We start from the raw sequence: 24811 nt of genomic DNA on the forward strand, positions 1-24811 counted from the left end.
GTTCGGAACGACCGAAGCCGGGCGCTCGTCGTGCGTCATCACGCAGCCCTCTACCCGGATTGGCTGGGTGTCTCCAAGATCTGAATATGAAAAATCAAATATAACTTGCTGAAGAAACTCAGCAGCTCTGGCAGCATCTGTAGAGAGAGAGAGAAAATCAGCGCTAATGTTTCAAAGTCCAGTAACCCTTCACCAGAACTTGATAGTAGTTGGGGGAAGGTAGTCTTTATGATGAGGTGAAGCGGGGGTAAACAAGTACAAGGAGATGGAGCCCAGGTAGAGAGATATGAAAGGGGGAGGTAAACAAGGAGATTATGGATAGCGGGGTCCAAGGTAAACAGAGGTAAGAGCGAGGCCATCCTCGATCCTCTTCACCGTCAGGACCGACCACCTAAAGTTGCTGGGTATTTGGTTTGGGGGAGCTGGGGCGTGTGCCAAGTCTTGAGAGAAGCGTATCAGCAAAGTGAGGCAGAAACTAGGCAGATGGAAGCTATGGTCGCACTCCATCGTGGGAAAAACCCTGGTCATCAGGTGTGAGGCACTGTCATTGCTGTTGTACGTGGCACAGACCCTTTGGGAAAAGGAGAAGGCGGATCCTATCGAGTGGTTCCCTGAGCAGACTGTCAAAGCCATTTGGCAGAATGCCTCAATGCCAGAACTTTCCAACAAGCACCAAGACATGGCTTAGCTGGTGGTGAGATGTGCTCTGCCTGTGAGATCCTTTATGCACGCCCGGACTCTCAGCCACACCGCACGCTGCCCTCGAAGTGGCTGCGGGGGACATGAGACTGTCACACACCTCCTTCTGGAATGTGCCTACGCAGAAGAAGTCTGGAGAGGAATGCAGTGGTGTTTGTCGAGGTTCGTCCTGAGCAGCGCCGTGACGTGGGACTCCATGCTCTGCGGTCAGTTCCCTGTGACGCACACTGAGACGAACATCAACTGTGCCTGGAGGATCATCAACTTGGTGAAGGATGCTCTCTGGGCGGTCCTTGATCTTCCAGCTGAAGGAGTTGACCCCAACTGAGTGTTGCAGACTGGCACATTCCAAGGTCCAGGACTACGTGTTGAAGGACGCGCTGAAGTTTGGGGCAGCTGCCACCAAGGCGCGGTGTAACATCTGCCTGCCTAAGAAGAACAGGGGGCCCACGCAGTCATTTGGGCTCTGCTGACGCCTCAGCTAAATATATGGACATATGATTGATAAATGTTCAGACCTGTATATAAAAATGATAAATTCTGATCTCTGTATGTAAATGTTTACGTATATATGGCATGACCAACTGTACAGACCATCAAATTATTTTATGAATAAAGTATATTTTTGAAATAAACAAAGAGCAAAAACAGAAATTGCTGGAAAAACCCAGCAAGTCTGTGGAGAGAAATCAGAGTTAACTCTGGGCTCTTCCTGTGCCTTCCACACCTTAAGTTATCAGAGACTCCTGATGTCTCAATTACCTGTAAATAGAACCTTACTTAATTAATAAATGCCTTTGGAATCGTCATAACTATCAAGAATGTCCAACCCAGTGTTTTTTATTAATCTCCAAACAGAAAAACTATACAGATCTGAACTGCTTAATAGCTGTTGATGGACATAAAGTTTTTTTATGGATTGCAGAAACTGGGTAGATGGGAGCATTGCTCCATCTCAGTTGCAGGGAAACACCTAGTCATTTGGCATTAGGTACTCTTGGCTTTGCCCATGGTCAGGCCTATTCTCCAAGCCTAATCCACTGCAGTCATGCGAGATCTCCACTTCATCTGGAGATTAAAGGTGGACCACACCAGCATGGATTCCATGTACAAAGTACTTGTTCATCGGTGAGGCATTGCTGTTCACAATGTGGTCTCCTGTACATTGGGATGATTCCTTTCCAGGACACATTCAACTATCAACATATTATTATATGTTGGACCTGGCTGTGCACAAATTGGTTCCCACAATTTCTACATAACAACTGTGATGACACTTTGCAATTATTTCATTAGCTGTGAAGGGCTTTGAGATGCTTGGTGGCAATGGAGGCAAAACACTTTTTCTGACATCAAAGGCAGTCACCCTCACCTCATTTCTGAAATTCTGTTCTTTTGGGCACCAGGAATAATTTAATTGCTCTCCATTGAGAAAGTGACATCTCAGAGAATAGATGGTTTAACGTCTCATCTGAAAGCAATATCTTTATAAGAGCAATGGGCCTTCAGTGAGTTTCACTGAGTTTCAGCCTTTTTTTTTTGTGCTTACAACCAGCAGAGGGCTTTGAATCTAGAGGCAAGATAAGCCCTGACCTTTTAAGACAGAATTAGACAAAATGTAACATTAAAGAACCCTGATACATTTGAAGTTAATGGAATTCGTGGAGGCAATCTCTCCAATGCTTGGAGTCAAACTAGATCAAAAGGAGATGGAATTAATTATTTAAGGTCAATCTCCTCAGGTTCATGACATTGCTGGAGTTCCTCAGGATAGTGTCCTGAGCCCTTAGATGTTCAGCTACTTCATCAATGACCTTCCTTCCAATTTAAAATCAGAAGTGGGAAAATTCACTGACGTTTGCACAGTTTTCAATATTATTCATACATGCAGTAAGACCTGGACAATACTCAGGCTTGGGCTGATAACTGGCAAGCAACACTCTGTGTGTTTGTTTTTCCACTGTGTGAGCTGCAAGGTTCGTGTGTGGCAATGGCTTCTGAAAGCAGAAGCTATCCATCAGCACGTAGGTCAATGTGCACAGAGGTTCCCAGTGGCTGCATGGTCTAGAAGGAACAAAATCAGAAGTTGCTGGAAAAGCTCAGCAGGTCTGGCAGCATCGTGAAGAGAAATCAGTGTTAACATTTCAGGTCTGGTGACCCTTCTTCAGAAATGTTATGTTTGATTTCTCTGCACAGATGCTGCCAGACCTGCTGAGCTTTTCCAGCAACTTTGGTTTTTGTTTTTGATTTACAGCATCTGCAGGGTTCTTCTGGTTTTTATTTGGCCTATAAGGAACATTGGTTGCAAGTAAAATTCTCACTTTACAAGGGTCAGGCAATCACTGTCTCTACTAAAAGACAATCTAACTATTTCCCCTTGAAATGCATTGGCATTACCATTGCTGAATCCATCATCATCAATATTTTGTGGCTGTAACAGTGCATTAGGGCTAAGAATTATCTCTTGATTCCCCAAGATTTGCTATCTACAAAGCATAAGTCAGAAATGTGAACGTAGGAGGTTTATAATATGAAAGAGGTTTGACACCATTCCTGAAGAAGAGCTTATGCCCGAAACGTCGATTTTCCTGTTCCTTTGATGCTGCCTGACCTGCTGCGCTTTTCGAGCAACACATTTTTAAGCTTTGACACCATTAAAGACAATCAGCCTGCAGTAATTCACCTTAGACATCCATTAAGTATATTCAAGGCTGAGATAGAGATATTTTTAATCAGTCATGGAATCATGCGTTAAAAGGCAGAAAAGTGGACTTGAAGTCCTGTTAAATCAGACTTGATCTCATTGAATGTCAAAGCAAAATTGAGCCAAATGGCCTACTGCTGTTGCAATGTCTTATGGTATTAAGGTGACTTCAACATCATCTTTTAAATCCAGAATTTCTCCCATCTGGAAGGACAAGGGCAGCAGATACATGGGAATGACCACTGGTGGCTCAGTGCCTAGCACCACTGCCTCACAGGGACCTGGGTTCAATTCCATCCTCAGGCTGACTGTGTGGAGTTTGCACATTCTCCCACAATCTTTGGACTGTGGGAGGAAACTGGAGCACCTGGAGAGTTTCCTTCGGGTGCTCCAGTTTCCTCCTACAGTCCAAAGATGTTCAAGTTAAGTGGAATGGCTATGGGATAAGCAGGGTTACAGGGATAAGATAGGGGAGTGGTTCTGGGTGGGATGCTGTTTGGAGGGTCATTAAGGACTTGCTGGGCCACATGGCGTGCTTCCAAACCTTCGGGATTCTATGATTCTACATCACCCCAAAAACAACCCCCATCTGACGTGAAAGTTTACTACTATTCATTTCATGTTGCTAGGTCAAACTCCTTGCCCTCGTTCCTGATGAAGAGCGTTTGCCTGAAAACGTCGATTTTCCTGATGCTGCCTGACCTGCTGTGCTTTTCCAGCACCACTCTAATCTTGACACTGAAATCCTAGTCCGTTCCCCCCAACGACATTATAGATGTCCCTATGCCACATGGGCTGCACTGCTTCAAGAACGAGGCACACCGCCATCTTCTCGAGGATAATTTTGCGGATTTGTAGGTGAGGTGGGTCAACCATGAGCAATACAGGGATGGGGTGGGTCTGGGTGGGATATATATTCTTCGGAGGGTCAGTGCAGAGTCGATAGGCCGAATGGCCTGCTTCCATACTGTAGGGATTCTATGAACTTGAGGTGATAGGGTTAGGGCCCAGTCCTGATGAAGTGTCCTGCCCGAATCGTCAACTCTCCTGCTCCTCGGATACTGCCTGGAGTGCTTTTTCCATCTTCACACTTTATGGACTCTGACTCTCCGCCATCCGCAGTGCTCACTATCTCCTATGAATTTGGGGTGAGCAACATAAGGCAGTAATGGCAATGTCCTGTGAGCAGGTGAAAGATATATAAATGTATGTTGTTGTTATTGTTGCAATAGATTTCAAACGTGTTTCATCAGAAAGGGAAACTTCCCCAATTGTATTGCATGTGTTTATGTAGAAGAATAGGCAAAGGTGTATCTGATGTTTATGTTGGCTTTGCTCCTTGTTGCAGTCCAGTTGCATCAGGAATGAACCCAGCAACAAGAGCACGGTCGCCCATTGGCTGGGAGCTCCGAATGACGTGTGGCCTGATCTCCTATTGATTGAGAGCGGTTCCTGAGACCACGTGGGCTCACCAGGCCCCTCCCACCTCAAGCGCGGTCCGCTACGATTGGTCCGGGTACACGTCCATCATGCGTCCCCCCGCGCTGCCATTGAATAGATTCTGTAGAGCCAGCCCTTCCAGGGCCCGCCCTCAGCGCGGCAAGTTTGTCCGGACGGTCCGCGAGCGATTTAATTCAAAGCGATAATGCGGAGGGGGGCAGGAGAGAAAGGAACAATATAGATTTGGAGACATTTCATTTTAAAAAAACGAACAGTCAGACTCCCCTTGACGTTGCGGCCTTCGAGCCAGTGATTCCAAACGGCGGCTGGAGGCGGAAAAGACCTTGAAACTGCCGGCTGCGGGAAACTTGAAACTGCTGCTAAAGCCAGACCGGGGGGGGGGGAGGGATTCGTGAAACAGACGGCTGACCGGGGAGACTTAAAACGGCTGACCCCACTGGAACTACTGGAGGGGAGGTCCTGAAACTGACAGCTCAGGGGCGAGATTCTTGAAACTGCCCATCCAACGGGTACTGGTGGAGGGGGGGCCTCGAAACTGTCAGATTGTGGGGGTGTCCTTGAAACTGTCAAATTGAGGGGTTCTCGTGGCGGGGGGGGTCCTTGAAACTGTCCGATCGAGGGTATTCCCGTGGCGGGGCTCCTTGAAACTGTTTACCTAACGACTGCCGGAGGGGGGGAGGGTTTGAAACTGCTGAAGCGGGAATTGTTTTTGTTCCGGCGGATCTTTATTCCCTTTAACGTCTGTTTAAAGGGGCCGGGCTCCTCCTGCTGATAGGCCCCGATCATGTCGGCGCCGGTGGTGGCGCCTGGGCCTGGGGCCGGGGCCGGGCCCGGGCCCGGGCCGGTCGCCGCGATGGTGAAAGGCGCCGCCAGGCGGCCCGCGGCCTCCCCCAACTGCGAGTCCCCGCCGCCCTCGGGCTCGGGAAGCCCGATGCCGCCCGGAGCCGGCGAGCTGGCCAGCATCTTCGCCCCGGAGCTGGACGGGGAGGTCGGCGAGAATGTCAACGGAGAGCTGGAGCCCGACCTGGCCTCCAAGGTAAACGGAGACGTGGGGCCGCTGAGGCGGGGGTGGTAACAGTGACAGCGGACCGGCGGGTGAAGTGAGGGTGGTAGGGGCCATGATGGGAGCTGGGTGGCCAGGGAGAGCGGCTAAAGGATGGGAAGAGACCTGGGACAAACTGCTGGTGAGATGTTAATGGGTTCACTCGGGGATTGGGGGCAATGGGGGGGGGGGGGGGAGGGAGGGATTGGGGGCAATGGGGGGGGGAGGGAGGGATTGGGGGCAATGGGGGGGGGAGGGAGGGATTGGGGGCAATGGGGGGGGGAGGGAGGGATTGGGGGCAATGGGGGGGGGAGGGAGGGATTGGGGGCAATGGGGGGGGGAGGGAGGGATTGGGGGCAATGGGGGGGGGGGAGGGAGGGATTGGGGGCAATGGGGGGGGGGAGGGAGGGATTGGGGGCAATGGGGGGGGGGAGGGAGGGATTGGGGGCAATGGGGGGGGGGAGGGAGGGATTGGGGGCAATGGGGGGGGAGGGAGGGAGGGATTGGGGGCAATGGGGGGGGAGGGAGGGATTGGGGGCAATGGGGGGGGTGAAGGGATTGGGGGCAATGGGGGGGGTGAAGGGATTGGGGGCAATGGGGGGGGGTGAAGGGATTGGGGGCAATGGGGGGGGTGAAGGGATTGGGGGCAATGGGGGGGGTGAAGGGATTGGGGGCAATGGGGGGGGTGAAGGGATTGGGGGCAATGGGGGGGGGTGAAGGGATTGGGGGCAATGGGGGGGGTGAAGGGATTGGGGGCAATGGGGGGGGTGAAGGGATTGGGGGCAATGGGGGGGGTGAAGGGATTGGGGGCAATGGGGGGGGTGAAGGGATTGGGGGCAATGGGGGGGGGTGAAGGGATTGGGGGCAATGGGGGGGGTGAAGGGATTGGGGGCAATGGGGGGGGTGAAGGGATTGGGGGCAATGGGGGGGTGAAGGGATTGGGGGCAATGGGAGGGGAGATTGGGGATTGGGGGCAATGGTGGGGAGGGGGGAGATGAAGTTGCGGGTTAGGGATTGAGTGTGTGTGAAGGATGGTTGGGGGTGTATAGAGGTTGGGAATGGGAGGTAGATGGTTGGAGATGGGGATGTTATGGTCATGAGAGGTATCAAGGGTTCACACCCCTTCATCCAAAGTGCTTGATTAGCCTCAAACTTCTAAACTAAAAAGGAATTAATCAGATTGAGGCGTTTAGATGCACGCCATAGGGATCGTTTACTTGGTGGAGTTAAAATCTGAAAATTAAGTAGAATTACGGAACACTGGCATTTTTGTGGCATCTTCCATGAATGTGGAATGGCCCAATGCATTTTGCAGCTAATGAATACATCACAATTTGGAAGTGCCAGTGTTGGACTGGGGTTACAAAGTTAAAAATCTCACAACACCAAGTTATAGTCCAACAGGTTTATTTGGAAGCACTGTTGGACTATAACTTGGTGTTGTGTGATTTTATTTTAACAATGAATACATCTAAATTGTTTGGATAAACGATTTCATGAAATTGTCAATTCACAGATAAAATCAGAATACTTTTTCAAGTAGGGAAGTGCAAATTGCAGTGTTTAGACATGAGATTTAGAGCTTTTTAAAAAATGAAAGCAAAAAATTCAGAAAATCCTCAAATAGATTAGGCAGCAACTATGAACAGTGAAACAGAGTTTGAAAAACTTTCAGATATCCAGCATCCACAGTATCTGCTTATGCTGGATAAAGTGTTGAGAAATTGTGGAGAGTTGGTGGGTAAATACCTGACGTACAGGTGATCGAGTGAATGGTAAAACAGGTTTGAGGGGCTGGATCGTCTTCTGTTCTGTTCATCGGTTTGCTGCATACTGCCTGTGCTGTCCCTTTTTGTGAACTAAGTGGCCTTGACAGGTTTGTAGTTTGCAGTGTAGATATAGATTTGATGTGGACTATACACTCACTCAAAGCAAAACTAGATCATTTTCAAAATGTAATTTTAGTGTGTATATTTTCTAGTAAAACTGGAGTCCATAGGAACTGAGGTAATTCACTTTGATTGGAGTCATTCATAGCAAGAAGAGAATTGTGCTTATTGTAGACAAATTGCTCAGTACTTGAGCATAACTGTGCAAATTTTTCCAGGCAGTGTTCTAGGCCTAAAAGGTAAAAACAATGACTGCAGATGCTGGAAACCAGATTCTGGATCAGTGGTGCTGGAAGAGCACAGCAATTCAGGCAGCATCTGAGGACAGGCAAAATCGACGTTTCGGGTAAAAGCCCTTCATCAGGAATAAAAGGCTTTTACCCGAAACGTCGATTTTGCCTGTCCTCGGATGCTGCCTGAATTGCTGTGCTCTTCCAGCACCACTGATCCAGTGTTCTAGGCCTAGCTGCTTAGCCAGTGTCCTTTTCCCTCCATCCTCAGGTTATCAAGATTTGCATAAACATTTGTAGTTTGGCTGCCAGTTGTTGTAGTTGTAGGTATGTTTGCCTTCCCAGTTCAGCGAACATACAGCTACGACATCATAATATGAGGTGTGGAGATATTCATTAATTCGTGTACTGTTCCGTTCCATTTGCAACTCAAATGTAGTAATATTTACACAATGCACTGCAGCAACTTGCCAAGCTCCTTCAACAGCACCTTCCAAACCCACAACATGCACCACTTAGAAGGGTAAGGACAGCAGATGCATGAGAACACCTCACCTGCACTCTCTCCAACCCACACGCAATTAGAACATGGAATTATGTTACTCTTCCTTCAGAATCAGACTTAAAATCCTGGAACCATGTGCATTATGTTGTTTTTTATATGTGATCTTTTGTGGGATTTGTGCATCATTATCAAGATTGATTTGAATGTATCTAAACTTACCCACAATTTGTTTGTATCACACCTTTTAAAGTCACTAATTCCAAAGTGTAAGCCTTTTGTAGATTTTGTGTTTGTATGAATAAGTGAGAGAGGAATACGGGGCTGTGATAAATTGCAAGGTGAAATTGATAACTTGTGTTTACGCATGTAGAGAGAGATTTTAGTTGAAACTTTATTGCTGGAACAGCACAGCAGGTCAGGCAGCATCCAGGGAACAGGAGATTTGTCGAATCTCCTGTTCCCTGGATGCTGCCTGACCTGCTGTGCTGTTCCAGCAATAAAGTTTCAACTTTGATCTCCAGCATCTGCAGACCTCACTTTCTCCTCGAGAGAGATTTTATATTTGTGTATTGTGACTTTCATGTCATCCTGGTTGTGCAATACATAATGAATTGTTTGTGCAATGATTAGGATGTTGTAAACAAAGCTGTTCTCTTTTTGTACTGATTTAAGATGTGCATGTAGTCACCACTTTCAAAAGAAAATACATGTTTACAATTTAGGTTTAACCCTTCATCAGAAGTAGTGATGGTTACAATCCAAATAACAACTTCTTTGTGCATACCAAAGCTTTGTTTTTCTGATTGACAAAAGAACAAATCAGCAAACCTTGACAATGTGAGAGCATACAATTGTCATCAGCTGGATTGTTGATACAATTACGATTCCAAGTGGTTTTTTAACAGAAAAGTGCTCCACTCCCACCTCGTGATCAGCTCCTTGGTTTAGTTAAGGCAGCACTTTGTAAAGTCTGGCATTAAATTAATTTCCAAGTCTGACCATTGGCAGGAAAGCATTGTTCTGGCTGGTTTAAGCCTGACTTTAACAAGTGTCTTCAGGCCGTCATAAAATTTCCACTGAACCCATTTCTCCTTTTTCTGCTTTAGTTTGTGTTGGTGAGTCCAAGTTTGGAGCAATATGACTGCCTGCTGAAACAGTTGCGCGAGCGAATGGATGAGGGTTGTGGGGAGACCATCTATGTAATCGGACAAGGATCAGGTAAAGTCTGTTTCTGGGTAAATGCAGTATTTGTCATCAATTTTAATATCCTTTACTAGTAACTTGTTCCATTTTATGTCCTTTAGGTGCAAACATTTCCCTTCCTGCTCTCCTACTTTGTAAGTTGTCCCCACCTGGCATTTGTAAGCTTAGCACAGTGAATGTGGTCAGTTCACCCTGTGCAGTTTATAATCCAGAATAAAAATAACTGGGTAATGAGACGTATGCATTTTAATCCTTATGATCTCTTTATTCCAGATGGCAAGAAGTATGGTCTAAATGATGAGGATATTGAAGCATCTGTAGCGACTGTCAAAAGTCTAGCTGAGCAGATCTATTCTGATCTGATCCTCCTCCGAGAACGTCAGGAGGCAGGAGGAAAAGTAGCCGATTACCTGGTGCGGAAGCGAGTTGGGGAGAATGACTTTTTGGAGGTCAGGTGAGGCATTAGAAGTGTCACATTTTTTAAATAAAAGAAACCTGAAAATGTTCATAGTGTTCAACCTGTAGAGGAGTGGGAATCATCAATGCCTTTTATTTGTTGAGACTGTGAGGAAAGTGAGTGCTTCTTTCATGAAGGCTTTGAGTTTCTTGCCAGTCAGTTACCTCCTTGTATCTTGACCCATTGATCAGTCTTTGTGTCCAAACTTAATGCCCTACTATATGTTCTACAACAGGTACAATTCTTAATTGCATCATCTGAAGTGAAGGATTAGATGGTCACTTGAGTGCGCACACAGACACTTTTTTCTAACCTAGAAGTTTTGTGGCGTTGTATACCCGTAATGCTAGACTCTGTGAATAGGTCTATTTCAAGTAAAGACTGGCTCTGGTTTCTTCCTTCACTGGCTATCGGGAATATAATGAACAAGCTCATGTTAATAATCTTTGTTTTTAATCACTTCCTCTTGTTACCTAGTTCTTTCGGAGGTAAGCATTAACACCAAGTGTTACCCTGGTGCATTCAAAATAGAGTTAAATGGAATCTGCAGTTGGTATTTATTGAGTTGTAATGAATATTTTGTAAACTGAGTCTAATTGTTTTTTGCCAAATTCTCTTTGGTAGCAGAGCTGGGAGGCTTCTGGTTGCAGATGACCGCAGCAGTGTTTAGTCAATGGTCCCTGCCGAACACTATTCAGTCAAGCTTGTCATGTGTAATGACTGCAGTTAAATCACCCTCTTTATTCCTGCAGGGTGGCAGTGGTTGGGAATGTGGATGCTGGTAAGAGCACATTGCTAGGTGTACTAACACATGGAGAACTTGACAACGGACGAGGATTTGCACGGCAGAAACTTTTCCGTCATAAGCACGAGGTTGAATCTGGGCGGACAAGCAGTGTTGGCAATGATATCCTGGGCTTTGACAGCACTGGGGATGTTGTGAACAAACCAGACAGCCATGGTGGTGGATTAGACTGGACCAAAATCTGTGAGAAATCCTCAAAAGTCATCACCTTTATTGACCTGGCAGGACACGAGAAATACTTGAAGACTACAGTGTTTGGAATGACAGGACATCTACCAGATTTCTGTATGTTGATGGTAAGAAGGAAGATATTTTTATAAGCACTTTGTGCTACCTCGGGGCATCTGAAGGGATTTTGCAACTAATGCAAGCCTTTATCTTTCTTGGAATATACTTATCCTCAGCCCCCTCTCTTTCTTTCACTGTCAGTCCTGCTTGAATGCACTGATTTTTGGTTTTTCCTTTGAAGTAGCTGTCTCCTCTTCAGCTAAGTCCTATTGGCCCAGGACACCTGAGGAGAACTTCACTCTTAGAGCTATGGAAACTTTTAAGTAATCTTCCAAACAGGAGGCACTCTCTGTTTAATGCAGCGTCCAAGAGAGGACAGCTGTGATAGCACAGCACTATCTGATTATTGCAGTGCTAGTATTGGATGTGCTCTTGAATTTCTAGAATGGGATTTAAACCCTGACCTTTCCCACCCCCTGGCCTTCTTGCTTGCCTTGTGGCACTGGCTCACTGACATTCAGACCGAGTGTGCCTGCTACCCCACTGCCATGCTCCCCTGTGAGACACGATGCTCAGGCATGGGCTAAGTAGTATTTGAACAGGACTTGGTCCTGTCCTTGTCTCTTGTTAACAGGTGCACTCCACCAGCAAGGTTTGGGTCTGGCTGCCTCAATCTGCCGTCATCTGCCGAATTCCCTCTGCAGACTGTAGACCAGGGTGTGAAAGCCAGTAACTGTATATGATACTGTGATCTTTTGCTATAAATTGTATCCTATGATACTACTCCACTAGTTACCTGACGAAGGAGCAGCACTCCGAAAGCTTGTACTTCCAAATGAACCTGCTGGATTATAAACTGGTGTGTGATTTTTAGCTACTGTGTAGCCAGAAAGTGCTTTATTGAAGAAACGAGGGGTGATGTATGGGAAGGGAGTCTCCCAATAACACCTGATTGAGTGACCTTTTGTTTCCAGCGGTGAGGCAAGTACCCTGCCTCCTATCCATTATGGAGTTGATAGACAATGTGTACCTCTGAATCAGCAAGTGTAGGCTGAGTGTTTGAACAGTTAGCCTGAGGCCGCAATTCAGAAACAAGTTTACTTGCACAGGCCACACACTGAGAAGCTCAATGTTTAAAACCTGTTGCTACCAGTGACTGGTTGATGCTGTTACTTATACTGGTTACTTCCAGAAAATGCCGCTGGCTTTGGTGTGCTTTGATAGGCAATGGGAAAAGAATAATAAACTTGGATTTCTATTGAGTCTTTCATAAGCTGTAGCTATCCCAAAACTCACTCGAGCCAATTGCTGCTGTGTTATAAATCAGCATGTGCTGAGGATTTCTATAAAAGAGAATAGGAATTTTAGTATTCAGTTCTGATTGTCAGCTACCTCTTTTTTTTCATTCTGACTGGATGAACTTTGCCTTCCTAAGGTTGGTAGTAATGCTGGAATTGTGGGCATGACCAAAGAGCACCTGGGACTTGCACTGGCTCTCAACGTTCCTGTGTTTGTTGTGGTGACAAAGATAGACATGTGTCCAGCTAATATCTTACAAGGTAAGAGGTGAAGTACCAAATTGTCAGTGATTTGAAAACACTTGTGGGTTCTCTTTCTAGCCACCTGTATCAGGTGCTGACAGGTGAAGTTGCTATTTTGTGTGTGAACTGAGCTGTCCTAGGTGAGGCCATAATGATGCCATTTTGGCCATTGGCACTAATTTGGGTAGGAATTTTCTTGACCACAACACGGGTAAACTTAATCCACGGTTATAGATTTTTAACACAAAAGTAAGTCACAATTCACTGCCATTCAGTAACCACTTGGGGTAAAACGCACTCCTTCATTTTGTTCTTTCTCCAGTTAAAGAATGCACAACATGTACAAACTATACAATGTCAGTGTTGCAATTTCTGGAGAAGTGACTATCTGTTTCTCCGTTTTCCTGTATTGATCTGGATTCCCAATTGGCAAAAATCATCCATTTGGCCGAGCTCGTCTGTTTGTGGTGTTGGCATTCCATAAGAACCATCTCTTATCCCCAACTTGCTCCTTTGTGGCCTTTCCCTCAGGTACCCTTCTAATGCACTTTTAAAAGGAACAATCTAACTCTGGTAGTGAGCTCCACATTCTAATCAACTTGTGAATAAAAATAATTCCTCCTGATGTCTGTTGGATTTATTAGTGACTGTCTGCTTTCCCATAATGGAACTATCTTCCTTAATATCCTCCCTGACCAACTCCATTTATTAGTTTAATAGCCTCTTTAGCAGGCCACCTGTTAAGTTTATTTTTCTTGCCCAAACCTATTCAGTCCCTCCTGGATGCTCGAGTTCTCCGCTCTGGTAGTGTCCTTGTAAATTTTCTTTTACATTTTCTCCAGTCTGTCTGCATCCTTTGTCAATGGTATATATGATTAGTGCCAAATGTGCTGGAGTGAAATCACTCAATTGTTAACAGGAAAGTTCATTACAATGAAAAGTGATTAAATCCTTAGCACCTTGCTCTAACATGAGGAATATCTTGGTGAATGTGAAGACCAGTCAGCTGGTGTGAAAAGGCAGAAGCAAAACCTTAAAATGGGAACCTTTAGTGCAGGTTTCTGAGGGCAGGAAGTAGTGACACAGTCTGGACAATAGAACTCTCTGGTTGTGGGGTGGCTGTACAGTGCTCCAGTTCATTACTTATGATAAACTGTCCAATGGCTGATGGGTTTGTTTGTCTGTCTTTATTGATCAGAAACACTGAAATTGCTGCAGAGGCTGTTGAAGTCTCCAGGCTGCAGGAAGATCCCAGTCCTGGTCCAGAACAAGGATGATGTGATCGTTACAGCATCAAACTTCAGCTCTGAAAGGTAATGGGCTTCACACTCCCCATAAAAGCATTTTTTTGATATTTTTCCACCTTTTCTGTGAAAGTGCGTCTGGCCGCCATATAGTTTCTGTCGTTCCCACAATTAGCATCATCGAGTTGCATGATTGGGTTGGGCAGCATTGTCAGCTCAAATTCTTTTGTAGAATTGTTACAGTATGGAAAACTCCATTCGATGTGTAATTTCTGTGCTGGCTGTGTGCAAGAGGAACTGCTTCCCTTTGTAGGCACCTACCTAGTCCAAGACACTTTTTTTTTGTCCACTAGGCCAGCATGTATGCTTCAATCAATCACAGGAGCTAAGGTATTGTGTTTTTTGTAATCCTTTCCTCATCCTATAGCGAGTCAGTGTCCTCGCTGCTGCCCTAAATTCAGTGACTATGCCGAGGCTCCCACGAAGCATTTGATACCAAAGTGAAATGGGACATGCTTCCCTTGGGTAGCTTTTTGATGTGAGACTAGAAACTTGGGGAGTTTAATTATAGCAGGATAAACAGTGGAGGGTTTCAACGCAGGTGTTTGTAACTGATTTGGAGGAAGATTAGGTTTTTTTTCATTCATTTGTGGATGTGAACATCTCTGTCTGGAGCCAGCATCTGTTGACCATACCCTACTTCCCCCTTGAGAGTGGTGGTGTGCTTAATGAGGATTCATGAACACTGAACCACTCAGGAGGTATTCTGCACCCTGACCAATTAACTCCCCAAAAGGTGCCTGCCCAGTGTCCCTGGTGTTTGTCCTCGATGAGGCAAGACTGTCAAATGTGAGTGTGTGTCTCCTTATAACTGAGTCCTTATGTTTTCCTTTGTCTCAGGATGTGCCCAATTTTCCAGATCTCTAACGTCACTGGGGAGAACCTCGATCTGCTGAAGATGTTTTTGAACCTGCTGTCACCAAGGACAAGTTTCAAGGAGGATGAGCCGGCAGAGTTTCAGATTGACGACACGTACTCTGTCCCGGTGAGATCTTGTATAATGGGGACTGGCTGCGACTAAACGGCCTTTGTATTAATTCCAAGTATTAAGCTTGCAGAGGAGTTCCACATTTTGGTCCTCCATTACATCAGTCATTTGTTCAATTCCTTTAAAGTAGTAACATGACTCTGATTAAGGCCACCTAGAAGGAAGTATACTTTAAGGAGCCTTTTGAAGGAAGTCAGGGAAGATTAGAACTGGAGCTTGGTGTCTAGATAGCTGAAGGCCTGGCTAATAAGAGTCAGTTTTAATAGTCATCTATGAGAATCAAACGTGAGTGAATTGCAACATACCGATTATTGCCCGTTTCTTCTGAATTTTTGATTAGATTTATTAGTGACTGTTTATGAACTGTAATTTTGGACTTGCATGCAAATGGAAACACTACCACTAACTTGTCCATTCAAACCTAACTGACAAAGTTCAAGGACTAATCTGGGATTCTCTGACCTGTCTGAATCATAGAATAGTTACAGTGCAGAAGGGAGCCATTTTGTGTGTGTGCGTGCGTGTGTGTTGGCTGTCTGCAAGAACAACTCCGCTAGTGCCTTTGTCCTGCAGCCTATTTTTAAAAATATTTCCTTCCCTAAAGGACATTGATGAACCAGATGGGTCTTTACAACAAATCAAATCGATAATAGTCTCTGTGACGGTGGCTTTGTTTTAATTCTAGTCCTTTTGCACAGCTGCAATGGTGGGATTTAAATCCATTAAACTCAACGTCTACTATCAGTCCAGAGACTTTATCACTACATCCCAAACACTGCCCTGTTTGCATGCCTCAACTTACTGGACAAACAAGTGTGTGACGTGGTGGGCGGGTGGGAAGTCATCTTGTTCTGGATGCTGGTAAACAAAGTAATGCAGCAATCCATGTCGTTCAGATAATAATGTTAAACCACAGCTCAGTTTGAGTAAATAAGAGATCATAACGTAATTCAAAAGGGAAGACTGGTGTTTCAAATCAGCAGGAACAGTAAACATCAACTGGGAATATTAATTCATCATTATTGTGGGATCTTTATGCACAAATTACTGTTTGCCTATTTGACAACAGTTTAGGCTTCAATAGGGATACATTGTGTTTGGAACATTGAGGATAAGTGCTTTATGAATGCAACCAAACTGTTTTGTACACATACAAGATTTCCTTGCATCCATGGGTAGATCAAATATAAACCAGTTCTAATTAAAATTGGCAGAATTCTTACTTGTTTTCATGAGTAAAAAACAAGAATATGGATTTTGATTGTTGAAGTTTATTTGATTCCAGATGGATAAACCATGATCTCTTCCCGTTTCACTATATTTTCCAGGGCGTTGGGACAGTGGTATCTGGAACAACGCTAAGAGGTTTGATCCGTTTGAATGACACATTACTTCTAGGACCTGACCCACTGGGGAACTTCATGCCCATCGCGGTAAAATCAATCCACAGGAAACGAATGCCAGTCCGGGAAGTACGAGGTGGCCAAACTGCATCCTTCGCTCTGAAGAAGGTACAAAACACACTTTTTCTCTCTCTCCTCTGGTTACTGCTTGCTGTTAATGTTCTGTCTTGTCCCTCCAGAAATTATTCATGTAAACAGATCAAATGCCCATTTTCTCAATACTATACAGTTACTAATCCATACAAGCAGCACCATACAACTCCTTTTTTTTTAAAATAAAAATTACAAAAGTCTAGAGATTTTACAACACAAACAGGTCATTCAGCTGAACTGATGCATGGTCATGTCAGTGTTCTATGTGAGCCTCTTCTCTTGCCCTCCCTCCTGATGATTGAGCTGACATTTACCTGCTTGGTTAGTTTCCTTGCCTATTCCCTATGGTAGCTATTTGCACATTTCTCACCGATTCCTCTAGGGAAAGACTTTTTTTTCCTGAATTCCTGATTGAATTCATCAGTGACTATCTTTTTAGAAGTTAGCTGTTATTTTGGATTCTTTACCCCGTCAAACCTCTTTCAAAATTTTAAATATTACTCTTAAATCACCACTTGGCCTGCGGCTGTCTTCTCCATAAGAGGAGACGGATTGAATGGATCATTTCCCGACAGCCATAACCTCTCCAGTTATGGTAGCTGTTTATGAATAGTTGGATCATGATATTGACCAATATGGTCCTGAGGATCAACCCTTGTTGCTAGCCCTGGACTCAAAGGATAGGTTGGCCAGGGCAACCATTTCTGGTTTGGTTTAATATAACGTCCAAAGGAGAAACTTTGCCAAAGGGAAAACGTAAATGAGGAAGATACATCATCCACAAAGGACAGTTTGAATCACCCACCTTGCTCTTGATGTCTTATGTAGGCCAGACCAGGTACAAACAGGAGATTTTCTTAGCAAAAGAATGTTAGTGATCCAGGTAGGTTTTATAATTATTGACAGTAGTTCCATGGTCCACATTGAGCCAGTTTTTATTCTAGATTTTGTTGAATTCAATTGTCTCCATCAATTCTCCGAACTAATGTTAAGGTGTTCAGTACACTTGTCTTCATTGCTCAGACCTTTGAGTATAGGAATTGGGATGTCATGTTGAGGCTGTAAAGGATGTTAGTGAGACCTCCTCTGGAGTACTCTGTCCAGTTCTGGTCACCCAGTTATAGTAAGGATGTTATTAAGATGGAGAGTTCAGAAGAGATGTTGCTGGGCATGGAGGGTTTTGAGTTACAAGATAGGCTGGCACTTGTTTTACTGGTATGCAGGAGGTTGAAGGGTTATAAAATCACAAGGGGCATGGAGAAGGGGAATGGTAAGTGTCTTTTCCCCAGAGTGGGGAATTTCAAGACTAGATGGCACAATTTTAAGATGAGTGGAGAAAGATTTTTAAAAAGGCACGAGGGGCAATTATTTTATGTCGCTTGTGTATGGAGTGAACTGCCAAAGGAAGTGGTGGATGTGAATACAGTTACAACATTTAAAAGACATTTTTGGACAAATACATGAATAGGAAAGGTTTGGAGGGACATGTGCCAAAGTGCAGGCAGTTGGGACTAGTTTAGTTTTGGGATTATGCTTGGCGTGGACTAGTTAGACGGAAGGGTCTTTCCATGCTGGTATGATTGTCCTGGATTGCTAGTCCAGTGACATTACCACTGGGAGAAAGTGAGGACTGCAGGTGCTAGAGAGTCAGAGTTGAAAAGTGTGGTGCTGGAAAAGCACAGCAGGTCAGGCAGCATCCAAGGAGCAGGAGAGTCGACATGTTGGGCATAAGCCCTTGATCAGGAATTACCACTGTGCCAGCTTGAAAGGCCTAAAACTGAAGTATATTGTGTTACAAAGTGAGGATCAACACATAGGGAAGTTACGAATATTTGCAGTTAATAAGACGTTTAACTTAGTTGCCTAATGAGGCAGGACACAAATCAAAAGGCATTTGGAAGTGAATTTGTAAAGGGGATGGGAGGTTTCGTCTTCCCCCATGTTGCAAGTGGTTCACTGTGTGGATCAGGGTGAACTGCAATAGTTCAATGTGGTTCACCAGAACCTTCCCCAAGGCAACTAGGGATGGACAATAAATACTGGCCCAGCAAGCAACACCCCATATCTGAAGGAGTTTTATTTTTAAAAAATCATAACCTAAAATATGCCATTCTGTGCAGATAATTTTTGTCTGTATTCTGAGAATATTGAAACAAATGCACTTTGTGCTTTAACAAAATTCCCACCACTGTCCAAAGATATGGAACCTAATTCCTCTTTCCCCCACCCCCAGATTAAGCGTTCATCCATCAGAAAGGGAATGGTGATGGTTTCTCCAAAACTTAATCCTCAGGCGTCCTGGGAGTTCGAGGGAGAAATTCTTGTATTGCACCATCCAACAACCATCAGCCCTCGCTACCAGGCTATGGGTAAGCCAACTGGAGGTGGAACCTCTGTGTGCTGAGTGTACTGCTTCTCAGAAATTAACATTTCTCATCAACTTCCTTTGGTGACTCAAAGGGGGGAGGAGTTAATGATCCACAATGAGGGGGGTCACATCAAGCCCACTCCAGAAATATGACCACATCATCATGCAGGCTGCCGTGCCTTGGCACAGTACTGAAGTTCATTCTTGTGTTTTAGTGAAACACTGAAGTGTGGACCCAGTTTGTTGTCTTGTGTGCATGTGAAAGATTCTATGGCACTATTTTTGAAGAAGATTTTCAGTATTCTGCCTAATATTTAATATCCAGTATCAGTTTTGGAAAAATGATAAGCACTGACACTTTGTGGGATCTTGTTTTGTATAAATTGACTGCGGTGTTTCCACAAAACAACTAATGTCTACACTTTAAATACACTTTACTTCTTGGCTGTAAAGTGCTTTGAGATACTCTGAGGAGGCACGATAGAAATGGCAGCCTTTTTAAAAGAATGTATGGCCTCCTCTCGGCGAACCTGTCGTCATTTGTGTTATGTGCATTCAGTCCAATTGCTCATTCCATTCTTTGTCTGATAGTGCACTGTGGCAGCATTCGTCAGACAGCCACCATTCTGTCCATGAGCAAAGATTGCCTGAGGACAGGAGACAAGGCCACTGTCCATTTCCGCTTCATTAAAACCCCTGAATACCTGCACGCTGATCAGCGCCTTGTCTTCCGAGAGGGCCGGACCAAAGCAGTGGGAACTATAACCAAGGTAAATGTTGGCAGTGGGAGGGGCTGGTTTCAAACCTGCTGGTTGATGACCAGGGAGTTTCTGAATACTCCATTTGGACATTTTGGTTGTAAATCAGTCTGGTGGCCTTTTGTGGTACAGGAATAAATCTCCCATTTGTTCATTGCAGCAGCCCCAAATGTGATGTTTTCTAGGCTCTGAAGAGGCCTTTATCAGCCTCTGGTTTGTAGTCCTGCTCCCAAGGAGATTTACCAAGATATTGCTGGGTGTGGAGGGTTGGAGTTATAAGGCTGAGACCTTTTTCACTGGAGCATAAAAAGTTGTGGGGTGATCTTCTAGAGGTATATAAAGTCATGGGGGACTTAGAAAAGGTGAATGGCAGGTGGTTTTTCTTTTCCCTTGGATGGGGGATTTCAAGACTAGAGGCATGTTTTTAAGGTGAGAGGAGAGAGATTTCAATAAGACACTAGGGGAAATTTTTTTTTAAACACAGAGGGTGGGTCATGCACGGAATAAACTTCCAAAGGATGTTTAGTAATGTTTAAAGGACATTTGGATAAGTTCATGAATAGGCAAGATTGGAGTGATATGGGTCAAATGCAGATGGTTGAGACTAATTTAGTTTGGGATTATGGTCAGCATGGACTGGTTGGACCAAAGGGTCTGTTTCCATGCTGTATGACTCTCTATTTGATTGTTTGAAGGAAGCTCTTTGGTTCCCTTTTCCTGCCCTAAACCCAAACAGCATCACTAGGAAAAAAAGGCCATTCAGCCCCTCAAAGCCTAAACTGCCATTTGATTAGAGGACTGATTTTTACCCTCCTATTTGTAGTTATTCTATGTCTCCAAGTGCTGGCTTTTTGCCAGGAAGTGTTTCCGTTTGCCTTGTTAGTGAAGAGCTTTGTGGTTCAAATTAGTGTAGGTTAGATGGGCTTCAGATTAGTTTCACAGGTTAGCGCAACATCGAGAGCCAAAGGGCCTGTACTGCGTTGGAATGTTCTGTTCTCATTTGTGATTTCCCCCTTTCAAACCATTAGTAACATTTAAACTCCTGCCATAGATTGCCAGTCGAACTCTAACCTTGAAGGAATAGAGGGCGAGTTTGTACAACTTGTCTTCAGTTTAACCCTCTGAACCCCAGTTTGAAGACCACCCTGACTGTGACTGGGCACAATTTTCACTAATCTGTGAAAGGGTGCTATCACTGTTTCATCCCATACCACACCAGGAACAAAGGTTACCTACAGTCTCTCATCTAGCTCACAGAGCTGAATCAGCTGATTGACACATCATTGTGACAATTTATTTAATTCAACATTTTCTGTTACTGCAATAACCTTCATTTGAGTTGAAATACCTGACTGGACTAAAATGGGGTGGAAATATTGTATCTGGTTCCTGTAGGTTTGTTATCCCCTGGATGAGGTGACTCGTGTTTGTTGTTTAAGCATGTTATGGATTTGAGAGAGGAACCTAGATCTCGGGGAACAGGAAGCAGCATTGGATAAACTACTGAGAAATGTCCTAATTGACCAAATGGAGTAGATTATAACTGTTCACCCGGGTTTATTTTGAAAACTAGTTAATCCAGACCACGAACACATCACCATCGAACACCAAACCACTCCAGCTGAAGATGCAGTCAACAAAGAAAGGGGCCTTATTGAAGAAGGAGGAAGTGTCGGCAGCAAGTGGTACAACTGCCGAGGAGGGTCTGTCTTCAGGACAGGTGCCAGCTCTGTACACACTGAGCCAAACGCAGGTAGGTCAGGGTGCCCTGGAACTCTTTCAGGTTGCATTGCTATATTTTACACCCAACAGTGATGCAAAGCTCCAAGCTGTGCACACTCACTAAAGCCTGTGCCATAACACAGTAAAAGCGTCACTGGTGCTGATGCATCCAAATTTTTGTTGGTGATTGTTGCAGGTTTTGGTCTCTGGCTGTCTTGTCTGCTCATTGTCTGTCTCTTTGCTTTCTCTTGCTGCACGGCTTTCAGATGCCTTCAGAAGAGGATAAACAGAATCCAGATATTAATAAGGAAAACAAGGTAGCTGCATGGATTTGTGTGGTGTTAGCACAATGGTTTGGCCAGACTCCATTGATCGAGAAACCTGCAGTCAGCTTCCTCCTCAAAGTCAGTGAAGCAAGGGGGGGGGAATCCATTCCCAGTCTGTGCTGATGTCAGTAATGTCCTGCAGCTGGCTGTGGAGTTGGGAAAAACTGCAGCAAAATCAGGCAGGATTCTGATGTTCCCCTCCAGCATATGATAAGGAGAGATTCAGGAGGCCATTCAGCCCATTGTGGCTGTTCTGTACTCTATCAAAGCAGAAGTGTCTTTTGGAAAGGAGGGGAAAGAATGTGAAGCACTTTTTTTTTAAAACAGCAGAATGCTGCATTTGCTAAAAATTTGTAATAAAACCAGTAAATTATAAAAGATAGAGTCAAAGTTAATTATTCATCTGACATGAATAAAACGGAGTTGTAACTTATTTGGGGGCAGGCTTATTAGGTTTTAAGATTTCCAGCATAGACCTGAGTCAGAAACATGAGACACTCGACTGGTGATGCTTTGTGACAGAGTCCTGGGGAGTGTCCAAAGTAAGTGCTGATATTTGTATAGGGACAGGGGTGCACAGCTGTTACTAAGTGTGTTTGGCAAAAGTGCTCAGGTGAGGAAGGGGTCTTTAATTTACTGGTGTCTACTGTCTGCTGGACAAATGAGCTTCATTAAAAGAATTCTTGGTGTTTTAACAAATCTCTGATTTCCAATCAGCCCAAAGGTGGCGGAGGGAGAAGACGGGGAGGCCAGCGACACAAGGTGAAATCACAGGGAGCAGCAGTGACTCCAGCTAGCGGCTACTAGACGCAAAACAGGACTACAGCAAGGAGCAACACAAGGAGAAACTCTCTCTCTCTCCCTTGCTTTTTCCCCCCTCCTCTCTATCTCCCTCCCTCTCTGATTATCCTAAAGAATTATGGAAGTGTCTGGAGCCAATCAGGAAGTGACATGACACTGTTCTGTTTTACTTAAAAGCATTTTTTGAATGGGTTTTACATTTTAAACCATTTGAAAACAGTGACTGATGCATTTCAAGCTTGTTAATGTGTCTTTTGAATTTTATGCATATACCATTTTTTTAATATAAAGTTAAAAATAATCAAAAGTTTGCTTTGGTTGAGCTGAAAATGTGCAAGATAAATGCAACCAGGCTGTCATGCGTGCTCTCTCTCTCAGTATTCAATTTTACAAGTTATTCCTTCCCTTGTCTTTTAATTAGATTGGGCCTGGCTATTGGTTCATTTGGTCTCTTGCCGATTGCTTGGCTGCGATCTAAATAAATTATAAATTATTGGTTTTATTGATTTTTGGTTTGAATTGCCAATGAGGTCAACAAGCTCCAGGTATTATTGAGAGATCCCTGTAATAGGTGCTGCATTAAGGTCAATAAACTAAGTCTGTTGCTGAGAGAGGATGACAAATCTATTGTCATGTTAAGTTATGAAAAAAAATCAACTCCCAATTGGTGTTTGGGATCTTGTAGCCATATCATTGGTTGTAGGAAGTGCAGACACAGCTTTGTCATCCTCATGTCTGTTTTTAAAGATGGTACAATCTTGCCTCAAACCTGTTCTGTAGCAAAGTGAGTAAATCTGGGGGATGTCCATAAAAGCTTTTTTGAGACTGCTGTGCCCTAAATCTTTTCGAATGCGTTCCCTGTTCAAACATTTTTAATGTCTGTCCTGATGTTATTTAGAGCTTGTTTAGATGTGAGCATGAACAGGTGAAGCTGGCATGCAAATCTCAACTCGTAACTGATCATATCTACATCTGGGACTGGGTTAACATTGCTTGAAATGTGAATTTTTTTCCCCACCCTCAAACATAATTGACTTTTGTGTTGGTTGGATGAGTTGAACGACAGTCTTGTTCAGGAGAATAAACTTAATGCCCACTGAACCAGGTCTTGGTCTCCTCACATTGGATGTCACGGGACCTGGTTCTAGTGTTCATTAGTTTTCACCTGTCCCCACATCAAACTTGATCTGCCCCTCCCCCCCACCCCCCCCACCCCGGGCCATTCTCTCCCTAAAGGACTAGTCCATTAAGCATGTAGCATTAGCTACATCGAATTGTAGCCTGTATAAAAACCTCCCATTTCAACTTTATAAGCACCTTGGCTGTCTCTACCAAAGCAGCTATTGAGAAAATTCAGGGGAAGAAAAGCATGAAGAAATTCTACTGCTCCCATATGAGCAGTAGGCCTCTGTAATCCTTTTGTCTGGTGCCAAACTAGGTTGGTCAATTTGAAGAGTAATGGAAGGGTGTGTATACCTCTTTCAGGGTATGTGTAACAAGCATCCAGTTAAAGATGCTTTACCTGAAATACTTGCCACCTTTAGTGATCTTCTGTGCCAAGACAAATGTTTGGTTTTTCTCTCATAATATAAACATTTAAATAATTGGCTGTTTTAACTCTTGGTCCACAAGACTCTAGTTGGAAGAATTCATTCTCTCAAATGTTCAAACCCATCTTGTTCAGTGTATTCCATTCTGTCACTAGATGTCAAGCATGTACGTTGTAAACATGTAACAATTTACACAAAGGTAAACTTTCCACAGGATTATGTAAAATATACAACAGGCCATTCAGCCCATCCTATAATACTGGTGTGTATGCTTTCTTTATTTGGAAGAGGAAGAAAGAGTAGGAGTGGAATGGAAAGGAAAGAGAACATTTTTAAATAAAGATGTGGGTGATGGTGGCAAGGGTGGAGCACTACTGGTGAAGTTTAAAAATAAGTCTGAAATTCTATTATGCATTATCCATGAAGAGGAACTTCTCTCCCAATGTTAGAAATGTTCTGGTTTTCAGGTTCTGCTTAAGGCTATCATTGAAGTTTTCATACCTCTACTTTGTACAGGGCAACAACTGTTACCCATAACCTGTGAAAGAATAAAAGAGTAGACAAAGGAAATAAAGTAACATTCAGATCAATGATCAACCTTTTACTTACCCGAGCAACAGAGCTGAGGTGTTGATTTGACAAGAATCCGTCAATATTTTGCATCATATTGTGCAGTGAGTTTTGAAACAACTTTAAAATAGTGTGAAGTTCATAGTAGGGGAAACAACCAGAGT

At 44.2% G+C, this 24811-nt stretch overlaps 2 protein-coding genes across 4 annotated transcripts in view; one reads left to right on the plus strand and one right to left on the minus strand.

Moving 5' to 3' along the window:
* The first annotated feature begins 5496 nt into the window (after nucleotides 1-5496).
* Nucleotides 5497-24667, plus strand: LOC122542099 (GTP-binding protein 1-like). 2 transcript variants are annotated; one of them, XM_043679463.2, is made up of 13 exons: nucleotides 5497-5900; nucleotides 9637-9748; nucleotides 10007-10187; nucleotides 10943-11291; nucleotides 12659-12782; nucleotides 13963-14077; nucleotides 14909-15053; nucleotides 16385-16567; nucleotides 18786-18921; nucleotides 19512-19690; nucleotides 21252-21431; nucleotides 21667-21717; nucleotides 22444-24667. In XM_043679463.2, exons 1-13 carry the CDS (start codon nucleotides 5649-5651, stop codon nucleotides 22531-22533), a joined length of 2097 nt encoding a protein of 698 aa, XP_043535398.2. In that variant the 5' UTR covers nucleotides 5497-5648; the 3' UTR covers nucleotides 22534-24667. The 2 variants fall into 2 exon arrangements, with proteins under 2 accessions (XP_043535398.2, XP_043535400.2); XM_043679465.2 differs by lacking the exon at nucleotides 21667-21717 and having other exon boundaries at nucleotides 5499-5900; nucleotides 22444-23029.
* The window catches only part of LOC122547132 (epsin-2-like), a 40182-nt gene continuing 36795 nt past the window's right edge, over nucleotides 21425-24811 (minus strand). The window contains exon 11 of one of the 2 annotated variants that reach the window (XM_087978213.1): nucleotides 21425-21670. In XM_087978213.1, the coding sequence (XP_087834339.1) occupies nucleotides 21663-21670 (8 nt within the window). In that variant the 3' untranslated portion in view covers nucleotides 21425-21662. Of the gene's footprint in view, nucleotides 21671-24481; nucleotides 24616-24811 lie in introns of those variants that run through there. The other variant, XM_087978212.1, reaches the window with a different exon arrangement.

Source organism: Chiloscyllium plagiosum, unplaced genomic scaffold, assembly GCF_037043375.1.
Source record: "Chiloscyllium plagiosum isolate Xiang-an unplaced genomic scaffold, Cpla_swu_hap1 HiC_scaffold_33, whole genome shotgun sequence".
In the NCBI taxonomy this organism is placed as follows: Eukaryota; Metazoa; Chordata; class Chondrichthyes; order Orectolobiformes; family Hemiscylliidae; genus Chiloscyllium; species Chiloscyllium plagiosum.

What these genes read in the sequence shown, in the direction of transcription:
- LOC122542099 (XM_043679463.2), top strand. Translation starts at nt 5,649, where the DNA reads ATGTCGGCGCCGGTGGTGGCGCCTGGGCCTGGGGCCGGGGCCGGGCCC. An exon ending in TGTAATCGGACAAGGATCAG is followed by an intron (nt 9,749 to 10,006) that starts GTAAAGTCTGTT and finishes TCTTTATTCCAG; the next exon opens with ATGGCAAGAAGTATGGTCTA. An exon ending in ATATTAATAAGGAAAACAAG is followed by an intron (nt 21,718 to 22,443) that starts GTAGCTGCATGG and finishes ATTTCCAATCAG; the next exon opens with CCCAAAGGTGGCGGAGGGAG.